This window comes from Melozone crissalis, unplaced genomic scaffold (genome assembly GCF_028551555.1).
Source record: "Melozone crissalis strain CALT ecotype California unplaced genomic scaffold, PUWL_Pcris_2 ptg000045l_1, whole genome shotgun sequence".
NCBI lineage: Eukaryota > Metazoa > Chordata > Aves > Passeriformes > Passerellidae > Melozone > Melozone crissalis.
The window spans coordinates 26946238-26959928 of NW_026535823.1; the positions used below are offsets into that span (position 1 = coordinate 26946238).

The following is a 13691-nucleotide window of genomic DNA, read 5'->3' on the forward strand; positions in this document are numbered from 1 at the left end:
ACAACCAGCACAAGCTGCTCCCAGAGAATTCCAAAAGCCTTATTTAGGTTTGACTGCACTCAGCAAGTGAGACCACTTGGGCCCACTTAGCAAAGCCCTCGCAGAGCTTTACATTTGTTTAGGTAAAAACTGAGGAGGTTTACATTAAACAAACACAGCACACAAATGAGACATCCAGACAGGGTAATAGGAACTGTCACAGTAAATGATCCAAAACTCAAAGGTGTCCAAACAAATGGCATCAAGTGCTCCAGGAAGTCACAGGGAATTATAATGGAGTAACTTGCTCATGGGGCATTTTCTTCCAACCCCCCAGTTTTCTGACACAGTCAGATTTACAGTGTTAGCAAATTTGTCATGTATTCAACTTAAGGCAATAGCCTCATAAACCACACATTCAATTATTTCTGTGAAACTCAGTAACAGCTTTTTTGATGAGAGGATTCATTTATTATGACTTCCAAAAATCTATAGTCTCATCCAGATGCTACAGACTGATTTTATTTTCAGTTTAACATGTCTGGCAAGCTAAAAAACCAAAGTTCTGTATTTTGTCTCTTTACTACTCATTTTGCCTCTCCTTCCTATTATACACTTAGTATCTCCTCGATATAAAAACGATTTCTCTGACATCACAAATGCAGAAAGTTTACCCCATGCTGTTTTCTACATTAACAGAAGCAAAGACAGGAAGAGGTGTTAGCCACTTGTAGGACAGAATTTAAAATTATAACCAAAAAATCAGGCAATTTGTTTTTTCATACTCAGAACAAAGAAAAACTTGTTCTAATCATTGACTCTTTCAGCATTCAATCTAAGATTTATTTTTCTGATTGTTTAAGTGAATTTATACCAAAATTTACATTCAAAACCTCACTACAGAGGATGAGATGACACACAAGACAAACCTACTGTGGTTTTGAGTTCTGCAGAATAAAAAAAACTCTAGCTGTTATATTTTGGAAATGTTAGCCTGTATTCATCTGTGCTTGAGGATTTGCTGAATTTAAAGTGTAACAAAATACACTAAAAATCCTCATTAAGAATTCATAATAAATTTTTAAATTTTTTTCTTTTGTATTTTATTATATATTTACACAGCAAAAAAATTGCAAATCATTCCACTCCTAATTTGGGCTAAATGTGATATTCCCCCTGAAATACAATACTCCTACTCTAATTTTCTGCTTTCACATCATAAACATCCTAAAGATTTAAAATCCATTTTTTATTTGATGTTCAAACAAAATAAATGGACAATATAATTCAAAATGCTTTCTACAATGGAGAGAAGGGGTTTTTTTAAAAAGAAAGGAAACAAACCCCAAAACTGAACAAATATTATTCAGAAAGAGAAAAAACAAATAACTGAATGATAAAGGAAAGCATTAGTGAGACAAAGCATCCATGAAAGGACTGAAAAAGCAGAAGTGAATTTCAAACTACTTCCAAACCATAAATCCGAGTGACAAAGGAACATATTTTTACATGCAACAGTAAAGCAAAACAGGAGAAGTGCAAAGATTTATTAGTTTCTTCTGAGCAAAGAAATACTTCTTAAAATGAAACTAACTCAGAGGACTCTGCTGTATGCAAATATTCCAGTAATAACAGTAAATGTGTTGAAATCATGCTCCTCTAATAATTTTCCTTTTGCAAATAACTGATTTGGGCTAATTTTCAACAGAACTGGTAATAATGGGTACTGGCAGGTAGAGACACATCAAAACATTTGCTCTGACCCTCATTCTGTGATTTTGGGAAACTGGATAAAAAGTATGACCACTCACAGACTTCTCTTGCAATCAGTTTACAACAATAAAAAGTAGAAAATTCCAGAATAAACAGCAGAAGTTTTAGTAACTGGTGCTGACAAAATCATCCTGTATTAGTCAAATCCTGCAGTCAGTGTGGATGCATACAACAAAGGTTTACTGAAAGCAGCTGTGTTAATTAAAACATGCAGATTAGACTCTGAGATTCCCAAGCAGAGCAATGTGCCTTCTGAACAGCTTTATGCAACTACCAAATCTCACCTGTTCCAGGCAAGTCTGAAACGTGTATTCTAAACAAGAAATTCCATTAAACCTTCTGCAGAAATACCAATCACTTTAACCAGAAAAAGGCTTTTTACAAACAAGATCACCTTACTACACATTTACTTTGAAACCATTACTTTCAGAGGTTATAAAAATTAACTGCTATGAGTTTAAGTAATAAAAATTATTATTCTGTTTAGGTTTTTTAATTAATTGAGTAATATTTAAATAACAAAATTACTAATTGTGCCTCAGTAGTAGGAGAAGCAATCTCTACCTGTGTTATTTTTGGCAGGCTTTTCAAGGCAAAGGAATGAGTCAGCTTTTTCCTGTAGCTTATGTTATACTTGCTGGCATCTCCCCAGCTTTGCAAGTCTCAAAAGTATTTCCAAGTGCTAGACGTGAAGTTACACCCACAAAGTTTATACAGAATGACAACATTTGTCCCCATCGTGGTTAAAATTTAACCAAAATCCGTAATTGAACTACAATGAAATGTCTTCTATGCATTCTGCTTTATTTCAGCTTGCTTTCTTTATAACAAATATACTTCATGAAAAGCTGCAAAACAATAGCATTGCTAATAAAGCAAAAAATTAACATTTCATCAAAAAATGCCACATGAATACATTCATACAGATGATTCACTTCATCAGCAAGAGAGCACGCGCTGAAATTGTTTACAATTAGCACTCTAGATGTGGTTTCCCATTTCTCCCTACATCTTTGGTGGCTTCAGCAAATTTTTTCCTGTCACTCCTACAACATGCCTAAATGCACTAGGAAGCCTTTCAACAGTTAGATATACTTCTAAAATTCTGAGGGAAGAAAAACCCACTACATTTTGAAGAGTTCCTTAAATCTATGTTGTCACTGCCTAATTCCCCAAACAAAGTGCAACGGAAATAAAAAATTCATGACTGAATGTGTTTTCCTGGCACAGTGAAAGTAAAGAACCTGTACAGATTCCTAAGAAGCTTAAGGGTCAGCAGGTACCTGAGCTGACTCTAGCTCAGCAGGAATAAAGGAAAGCAATCTACTCTCAACAACCCACTCAAAACTCATTCACATGGAAAGGGAAAGCAGCCCATGAGGTGTCTCTGCTTTGACACACATACAAGTACCTTGGTCTTAGTCATCAATGTCACAACTCTGACATTAATGCTGCTTCACCTTCTAAAAGAAAGGATTGCTTATGCTTAATACGAAAACATATTTAATTGCTTCTTAAAACATTAATAGATAGAAAGTGAGTCAGATAAATCAAAGGCTATGCCTTGATATGAATATTGGAAAATGTTCTGAACTTGCATATTTTTACCCCTCTCCTAGTAACTTTATGTAAATTTCAATGGCATTGCTAAAATGCAAAGTTTAGGAATAAGCTACCTCATGACAATATATTTTTTGTTCCATCTTATTGTTAAAAAGTAGGCTTTTTTCAGTCATTCACTGTAACATACTAGCTCTTAGAAAGTACTACCAGGGAAGAAATTTCAGGACACAAGAACTCAGGACACGAAAAGTCATAGAAGTACTGCCAAAAGCCTGTGGCCCCCTCACTGAAAAGTCATAATAACATGAAATTTCAACAGTGTTTCAATGACCTCAGCTGTAGTCAGCCAACTGCCTAATCACTAATCCATAATCAAAAAAATAGTTATGCAAGATTCAGCTTAAAAATCTGGAAAGCAAAAAATCCCAAGATGAAGTAAGTAACCTGCAAGTTGTGTCAGTATTTCTCCAACAGCCTGTGCTGTTCTGCGGAGGGGCAGTAACCCAGGACAGGCTAAGGAAGAGTTTATTGAAATAAAACTAGAAACTGTTCAGATATTCAACAGTATTGTAAGTAAATCCATTTTTAAGACACTCTGCTTTTAAACTCTGATGGCTCTAGTTGGCTCCTAGCTTTTGTGGTAAAAATTTTCTCAAGTAACGTTCATTTCCAAAATAGCCACAGCACTGGCACAGATGCTGTTCTTAAATAATTTACTTCGTTTTTCTCCTACTCACACAGTCCCAACATGACTCAATGACAGACTAAACACTTGTCAAACACATGTTTATAAGATGTGTGCAATTTTCAGTTCAACTAAATAGGTCACAGTCACAGGGTAATAAACTACAGATAACTCATACCAGCCAATTCACTATTAGTATATTCTAGAAATTTGTTCGGAAATTTGAATGTCTCAGGAGAAATGAATGCTAAGCAATCTTTGCAGAAACTACCAATAAGAGGTAGCAGCTCTAAAAAAAGTATTTGTAAAAGCTAATGTAGGAAGGTGATGCATCCACAGAGCTCCAACATTACCATGGGGCACTACTGGGATCACAGGTGCTGCTTTTTGTTTATTCTCAGAACACAAAAGTCTCTGTTAAAAGAAACAAGTCTTTTACCATGAACTGAAATCTGAACATATTAGTCCCATTGCTTGTATGATCACTATACAAGAAAAACTTGAGGTTATTTCTTAAGTAACTAAAATTACTTAACTAACTAAAAACCTAAATTACTTAAGTAACTAAATTTCATCTGTTATTTGAAAAGGAGAGACAGAATTTACATTCTACTTTACAATATTGCCAGCAAAACTTCACCTAAAAATCTTCTCCACTCTCTTTCTGATCAGAAAGAAAAATAAAATTTCATATACATCATCACAGCAACAAAATACAGCCATAAAACACATGAACACAACCTTTTTTTTACCCTCACATGAATAAAGCAGATTTTTGGGGGTTGTTTTGAGGTTTTTTTTTTAAATGGATGAATGTGCATACAACTATGTGAAAAGCCATACCATGATTACAACTGCCTACAGACCCACATATTTCATATAATCTTCCATGAAAAAATACATTAAAAGGAAATGTGTTTTATCAAAGATTAAGGTATTTGAAAGAAAGTAAAAACAATTCACTAAATACTGTTTTTAAGAATCAACAAGTCTTCTGTGCTACCACTCAGCTGCATAAAATACATAGCATCCATCTGAGCTTACTTAAAGACACACAAATGTCACTTTGAAAGCTGCAAAATGCTGGAAATAAGGAGAATGAGAAATACAACAATTTTTGCAAGCAGGGATCCCTAATTTAAGAGAAAATACATTAAAGATTTCCAAAGGGGATTTCTATAGTGCTTTGTAAAAGACATGTTCACACACAATTGTGTCCTACTAGGAGAGATTAATGCTGCAGCTGAACACGCAAAAAAAGCTGCAACTCCTGAATTTCCTGGTTAACAGGCACCATGCCCATGGGATGCCTGCACCAGTGGGATGACCATCCACCAACACTCCTTGGGATTATCCAACCCAGGGCTTCCTTCCTTCCTTCCCTCTGCTGGCAGCAGGGTTGGGAAGGCTGGACAGGCTCCTCACTGCAGTAACAGTGAGAACAAACCTGCTGAGCTGACAAGAACATGTTCCACAGGACACCCAGATCCACAAGAGAACACCTGTCTAAAACAAAACTTTAAATGCTCCTTAAAAAAAAATATATATATACAAACCTCTGTTTCCAGTAGGCAGAGGTGACTGTTCATCTGACCACAGGGAGAATGTTATTAATACACAGACAAGGCCATGTTCCTAACAGTGAAAATCCCTCAGATTTAGTCCTAATGAGAGGAATATAGCCTGAACTTCTCACTGTTCCCACACTGAGTGCTGTCAAATCTGTGCCCTATTCTAGTATGCAATTCTAAAGTAAAGAAAACAGCAGGCCAGCAATACAAAATAAAAAGGCCAGTGTGATGAAGACCATCACCATAAAGTGCAGTCCTGGTTCCCAGCCACTTAAACACAGCCTTGCAATGCAACAGGAGAGCTGCTGAACACAGGGCATAAACATACACTGAACACTGCCCCACATTTAAGGAAAAGAAAGGGCTGTGTGCCAAACTCGGATTAATCACCTAGTTTCTGGAGGCAGACTAATTCAAATCAATAAAATAACATACAGGGAGAGACCACATCAAAGCTGTAGCAGGGCAAACCAGGGCAAGAGAGACAAAAGACAATTTAAGTGTATCAGTTTTACCAGCTCCTACTGAAATTTGCCACACCTTATAACAAAAGGATTGTTACTGGTTAGATCATTGGAAGATACAAATAACAGACTGCTGAGAACTGTCAAGAGCCCATTCTTTGTCATTCCCACCTAAATGGGCACCTCCAAGAGAAATAAAAAATTGCCAAGTCCTACCTGATTTTTCTCAATTCAATTTTTTTGTCTGCTCAGTTACTTTGTTCCAAAAGACATTACACAGATGTAAATACACATATTCAAAACTGGTACTTAGAGAAAAAAAAAATCCTGCCAGAGAAATATTCTTCTCCAACAAGTTTACAAGCAAGATGCAAAAAAACCTCCATCTGTTTAAGTTATCCATTTAAAACTAAAAGTTCTAGTTGAGAGCTGAAGCTTCATAAAAACAGATGTTCAAAATATACAATTTCTCCTTCCAAGACAGAGAATCACTTCTTGTCAGGAGATTCTTGGAACCTGAGTATGACAGGAACTGCAAGTCATCCCATCTCCAGGTACACTAAATTGCTGGTTTTACTGAAGTTACACTGTGCTTTGTTCCTCTACCAGAATACAGAATAATCAAGCCAAGTACAGCAGGAAGGCACAAAGGTAATTTTGAAAATAAAAAATGGGAGGGGGTTATATATGTACAATTATTATACACACATTTACAAGGAAACTAAATATTGGAAAATAAACGTCCCTTTCCCCCCACTATTTTGATGGAATTCATTTTCTTCTTAAAGCAATACCAAAAAGTACCTATATTACAATGTCTCTTGGAAAAGAGACAAAATAAAAACTATTTTAAACCAGGGAATAGGAGTAAAAACAGAAATGGCCATCCTGGAAAAAGCAGAATTAAGTGTGGTGAATTCTGCTTTTCATTCAAAAACCTATTCTGATTACCAGTACAGAATATGAAGTCGTGCTGCATATGAAGGACTTGAATTTTTCATTAAACCTGTGAAAGGCAGAGCAGACCACTTCACTTACTTTCAGCACAGATTCAAGCACTGGATCCCAAGAGAGCAAAGAGCTCACCTGTGTAATAACCTCACATATATAAAGGTCCATAGAGCATACGGTCAAGTCACTAATGGGTGACTTTCCTTTAAATATGAACCATCATCTGAAACATTTCAACAGACACAGAGGTGGGATTTTTCACACTTTTATTTTATTGTTTATACACAAAGTTTAAGATGCCTTTATCTATCATTCTTACCTTCACATGCCAAAAGAGAAGGTCAGAGTCTAAATGGGCAAGCTATGAAACCACCAGACTTTACATCGGACAGAAATTCCTAACTTCTGCTTCCTCAGATGGCAAAAATTACAGTAAATTAACAGAGCTGAAAGAAATGACACTCAGGAAATAACACACCAGCAACTCTGGGAGGCTTAAGAGCTGCATCCATTTATAGCAGAATGCCTGAAGAGATCATTATATTATCTATGTCGATCTTCTGTATCTCACAGAACATCTGAAATGTTTTGTCGCCCAGCCTATAATAAGCCCTGTAATTAGGCTACAGTGTTCTAACACAGAAAAACCCCAAGCTGCTCTATATGCAGCAGACCACCACAAAGGCCAAGTCATATGCAGCAGAGGGAAACTAATTATTGGCAAAATTAGGCTTCATGATCCCACCAAGCAGTTTTTACATTGTTGCTGCATATGAATTCCTCTGCAGCGCTCTTGTGACCAATTTTATTTTGAGCACTTGAACAAAGCCAAGCAACCAAACATTTATGAAAGACAGCTTCCCATACTGCTTCAAGCAGCTACTGCAAAACATATACAACTGCTTTGAGCACTATAAAACATATACAACTCTGAGACATTTAAATCCAGTTTATTTAGTACCCAATTCAAGATAAATTAGAGGCAGTTTATATTGTCTTAGAGTATCCCATAGAGAGGATTAGGGATGAAGACTTCTAACTGGGGTAAGTAATATTTTAAAGTTAAAAAATAGGAAGCTGACATTCCAGTTCTAAACTGAAAAGAAAAAGGAATTCTTTTTAGTTCTTAACAAAACCCAGAAGTGACTATTAGAAAAACTAAACCCAGAAAGGAGCGCCTTACACTTAACCCAGGTTTAGCTTTATTTAAAGGTAAAACCAAATGTCCAAAAGATACAGAACATAGTAACAGTAATAGGAAAGATACTGGTGACATTTTAACCCTTAATACTAAATTCCAGCAAGACCAGGGGAAAAAATACAGGGAGCAGCAGCAGGAATACTTCTTCAGTGCAAACAAAGTAATCCTCAGAAAAGCTTACACAAACACACAGTACTTGTAGCACAATGCAAGGAACTTGTTTTGTGAACCCAGTAACCTCTGCTGTCTGTGTGCATTCTGATGTACTTCTCTGTCAGCCCATGTCAGTGCCTACTTCTCTGTTTCTGTTTGGGATCCTTCTGCTTTCCAGCTCACCAGGGCTCCTTCTTTTGGTTGTTTTGGCTGAAGTCCCAGAGAAATAACAACGCCCTTGAGCTGAGTGTCAGAGAGTTCAAGAAGCAACAGGTGCCCAAGGGAATCTTCAACCTGGCTCTTTAGCACAGCCTCTGATAATGCATGAATTTTTTTTCCCCCAAGCAGGAACATGGAATTGAGATACAGGCAGGCTGAGTGAAAAGCAAGAGTAAACAATCTCTCTGAGACAAGAACTTCCTTGTGTTTTTGGTTTCTCCCCCTTTTGCTGCAGGAGTGCCCCTGAACTTTGGTTGATGACATCCAAATGGGATTTGCTTAGCTTTCTACTTATTAGCCTGGGTGCCTCACAGAAGATTTCCTCATCAAGTACTGACTTTGGATTTTACTTCCAACATCACAGAAGTAAAGGAATTGACATTTAAAAGCCTCTGAATCAGATGCAGAAAACGAAGTGAAATTAGAGAAAACAGAAATTGTGTTCTTCCCATTTACCTAACACTGGGGGCCAAAGGATGGCAGAAGAGCCCTTACCAAAATCATCACTACTTCACTACTGTCCTCATGAACTGTGAACCAAGTTCTTCAAGTTTGGTTTTCCTTAGAAATCAAAAAAAAAAGTTTTGCTCTGAGTTGAACGACATATTTTGTGCCAAACTAAAGGATTTCTTTAGTTTTTTATCTCAACTAAAAAAAAACTCAAGACCTTTCGGTTGAATTAAAACAAACCCTCCCCAATTCCTGAATCTGTACTTGACTACTGAATTTAAGGTATTACAAAAACCCAACCAAAAAAAAAAAAAAAAGAAAGAAAGAAAGAAAGAAAGAAAAAAAACACCACCACATGTGGATCAAAAATGCTACATTTCTCTTAAATCATGAGCCTTTCCTCAAGTTCTTCTGAAGTGCTAAAAACCTTTGCCTAACAGAGATAGCTGATTCTCTCACACCCCAGGAACTCCTTTTCTTCACTCTTCTCTTCCTTCATTCTTTTGTTTCTACCTCCTTGTTAGATTAGCAGGATTTGACTTTCACTCCCACTCCCTTTTTTATTCAAGGGCTGCTTTGAATAAGAATGAGCCAATGTCCTGCTAATGACAGACCCTTAGGGCACCTCCTTCACTTACAGTCTCCTCAACATTATTTTTTGTCTTCTACAACTTACCATTTCCTTTTCATAGATATACCTCTCATTCATCTTCTACCCAGTTTCAAAAATTATGTACCTTCCTCAAGTACCTCTTGCATTCCTAATTTTCCATCCTTTCTTACTTTCCCTATGCCTTTTTTAAGCCTGCACATTTGGGTTATTACCTCTTTTCTCTCTATATTCTACTTCTAGATCATCTAGTAATCACTAATAAAATTAAGTATTTAAAGATGTTCTCATAGCTTTAAAAACTTCATTCTGCTTTCTGCTCATTCTGGAGTCTCAGAAGACACTTATTTGTTCTGACCATTTTTCATGGCATTTCTCTTATTTAACCCAACCTGTGGCCATTTATTGTAATGCACACAATTTACAAATCCCCAAAAAGCACATCCAACAGATCTAATGATTGTATTGGGAACTTCATAACCTGAACATAATGCACAAGGCTACTCCTCACCTTCCAGTAAACACTTGAATTTTCAAAGAGCTCATGCCATGTCACTACAAACTACTATGACAAAAGATGTTTTAACTCCAACACCCAACACACATCTGGGTTTTTCTGGTTGAAGCCACGGATGACAGACACTCCCTTCTCACTGGTGTCTCACTCTTTCTCATACCTTGACATGTTGCAAAATAAAGATTGCATTCATTTTAACAAGTTTCAAGTGTTGAGAGTTTGTACTGTTTTTTTACAATAAGTTACAGTTGAAACTATATCCATAGCCAATTTTGGAAATCTAATTTTCTTCATAATAAATTTCTGATATTTTGGACTGCTCCAAAGGTCATTCACTTAGAAAAGAGAAAAAAAAAAAAAAAACAAGGAGGAAATCAAATGTTTTACAGTTGAAAGGAAGACTATTCACTTTTTAATTAAGTTTGTTGTAGATTACACTTCTAAACCTTAAGAAATTGGATTAATAGTTTCTTTATTTACTAATCCTATGAAGAGTCTTAAAACACCCAAGATTATTTTGCTTTGTTTTATTGGTTTCCTCCTACTTGTCTGCACATTGAACCTTGTGGCAAAATAGATGAGAGGTTTTTTCAGGATGAGTGTTTGCTGGATGTTTTGTTTGTACTTAATGGTCTCTGGATAGTACCAAATCTAAATAAAGTTATGGCTTTAATCATCTGACTCAATCCTGCACAACCACCAACAGAAGAGCAACAATCCTAATTTTAAATTAAAAGCACATGAAAATTTGAAAAAGTTGTTTTATCTTCCCTTTCTTTCACAGGAACCTGATTCCTCAAAACCCATGTGTGTACACACAGGTCTTCTAAAAACATTATCCTTCATAACATTTCTTACACAATGAAGCCAAGAGGAAACTAAAGACAATATGAAACATGGCTTTAGAGAACAAGAAAGAAATTTAAAAATCCTGAAGACAATCACAGCAGAGCAGGGTTTGTTCAACTCAGGATCACATTTACTTGGAGATGAGGCTGTAAGAAACCAGAAACAGTCTGCACATAACAGCATGTTTGTCCCAGCCATGAGACACCCCCAAATTTGAAATAAAGCTGCCAGCTGTCTTAGCAAGATGCCATGTCACTGTTATGTGGGGTTGATCTATGAAGTCATTTTCTTAGAATACTTACCACTAAATCCCAGTTATTTTGTTCAAGCAACGTTATAGCTTCATCAATATTTTCAATACCAGTACATGCCTAAAAATAAAAAGAAGCAGTAAAGAGAATTAAAAGCATTGATCAAAATCAGGGTATTAATACTTATAATTCAGTTAATTTCAGCAGGATGACAGGAAAAGTAAAGGTTTTCCCTTTCTGTTACAAAAGGGTAATCCAGAAATCAGACTTCAAGTTTTAAACATCAAACATTTAGATATAACTCCCTGTTCCAACAGAGGACTCTTCTGTAACCTTGAGCAAGCCACCTAGGGAAGCAAGACCAAGTAGTTATTTGTAAAATTAGGACAACAGTGCTGTCCCATAAAGGTGTTTTACCTTCAAAACTATGAAGCATTCATACTAACTTTAAAAGGGAGCACAAAAACCCTTGAAGTTCTATCTCTGGCTTTACCTAGTTCAAGAAATCTAATACAATAGCATTTTTAAGGTTAACCCTCATAAAACCATATTTTGATCTGAGCTTAATTGCAAACACAAGAGCACCTCTACTCAGCAAAAGCTGAGATGCAGCAACCTGCTGCCTTTTTTGATACCCAAACCTTTTCAACTACTCAACTTCAGCAGGCAGAGCACTGCTGCTCATTCTGCCACATATTTGCCACCATTCACATTGAAGCATATCAGATATATTTTACCAAAATAGAAAAAAGGAAACAGCTACATTTCTTTCTGGAATTTATCTTTCATCCTAACTGTATTCAAAGACACAAGAGGAGTTCAGAATTTTACAAGATCTGAAACATGATCATGTTCTTTCTGCTTTACCACACAGTTATATTAATCTTTGCATCCAAAAAATAAAAAAACAAACCTTTTAACAGTAATAACACAGAGCTAGATAGCAGCAGCAAACAATCAGTTTTCCTGATTCCCTTCACATTGTAAGAGAAGAAGGAGGCTAAGCAGACACTTTTTTTCCTACCAAGACATAAAGAGCCATCAGGTCATATATTTCCCATGTTCTTTTTTTCCAATTTACAAGCATGAAAACATAAAAAGAAGAAATCATGAAGAAATTCAAGGCAAATTCTCTCTTCCTGAATTCAACCCTGACAAATTCCACACTTACAAAGCACTACATGCAGCATGTTAACACAAAATGGACCAGTCTGAAGGACCACAAGATGAAATTATGGAGAATTTTGCCTGCAGAGGGGAGGCAGAAGTTTTACTGCTGCACAGTGCTCTCATCACCACATCGATCCTCTGCAACAAAACAAAATTTCTTCCACTTCAGAGCATGCTGTGTTAATGCTGAATTTCACCCACTTCACATTGGGAGTGCTAAAAAAATACCACTTTGCTCCTCAGAAGCATCATTTTGCCTTTTTTTCCATTACTTCTTGCAGTTATTTCTGAAGTTAAAAATGGAACAAAACTTCAACACAATCCCCAGTAAATGCTTGTACATTTATATACACTTAAGCCAGGTAGGTTTGCAGAGTACAGGGCTTGAGCTTGTCATTTCTGAAATCACAGGATGGTTCATACTCCCATCAACCTGCCACTGGAACTGATGCCAGCAGATCTGCTGCAAAAAATCCTGCTGGAGAAAAAGCTCTGCAGAACTCTGAGATTCTGTTTACATCCCACTGAAATACACTTAATCTGGTCATTACAGAAATAATTACTATTTCTCATTTGTCAGCCCTGCACAATCTGCATGACCTTTTGAAGAACTACCTTGTATTCCAACCTACAATAAGAACTTGCCCAACAATGTGTTGTTTGCATCCCTGGGCTGTGCAGAAGCTGAGATGGTACCTACAATACAGGATTTAACACTGGTTTTAGTTGTCCCCTCTTTTTATCAATCCCACAGCTCTGCTGACTTGCCACTGTCCTCTCTTAGCCCATACTAACTGCAAATCAATTCAGCTCACTTTGGTGTACTCTCATTTTGAGATAAACTAAACAAAATTAGCTTATCCTTCTGCCAGAGCACACAGTGAAAGGAGTTAACTCATCCCAGTGAGGGCAGAGTAATTAAACAGCTAATTCACCTGGTGTGTGCACCCTTCCTGAATCATCTTTCTGGTGACTTACAATGTAAAACAGAAGCTGCTCTTGGTCACTCAGCCAGGCAGAGTCACTGGGTAACAAGAACAGACAGGTGTAAACACCAGCTGAAAATAAAGATCATCAGAATTCTTAATAGCCAAGACAAGCATTTTTGGTTAAAATCTTTGCACCATTTTTACAGTCCATTCTAATATTTGATTTTGAGGAGTTCTTAATCAAAGATTTCACTTTCCAGATGGATCATTTTTGCTAGCTGTCAATGAAACAGAAAATAAACATTTCAGAATGGCACCAGGAAAGAATGAGTGCTACTTATCAATGTAACCATAAA

General features: G+C 36.5%; 1 protein-coding gene across 1 annotated transcript in view; it reads right to left on the minus strand.

Annotated features, from left to right (window-relative positions):
• Positions 1 to 13691, minus strand: part of FAF1 (Fas associated factor 1) — a 147057-nt gene that overhangs the window by 119039 nt on the left and 14327 nt on the right. The window contains exon 2 of the mRNA XM_054286164.1: positions 11288 to 11356. Coding sequence (XP_054142139.1) covers positions 11288 to 11356 — 69 coding nt within the window. The remainder of the gene's footprint in view (positions 1 to 11287; positions 11357 to 13691) is intronic.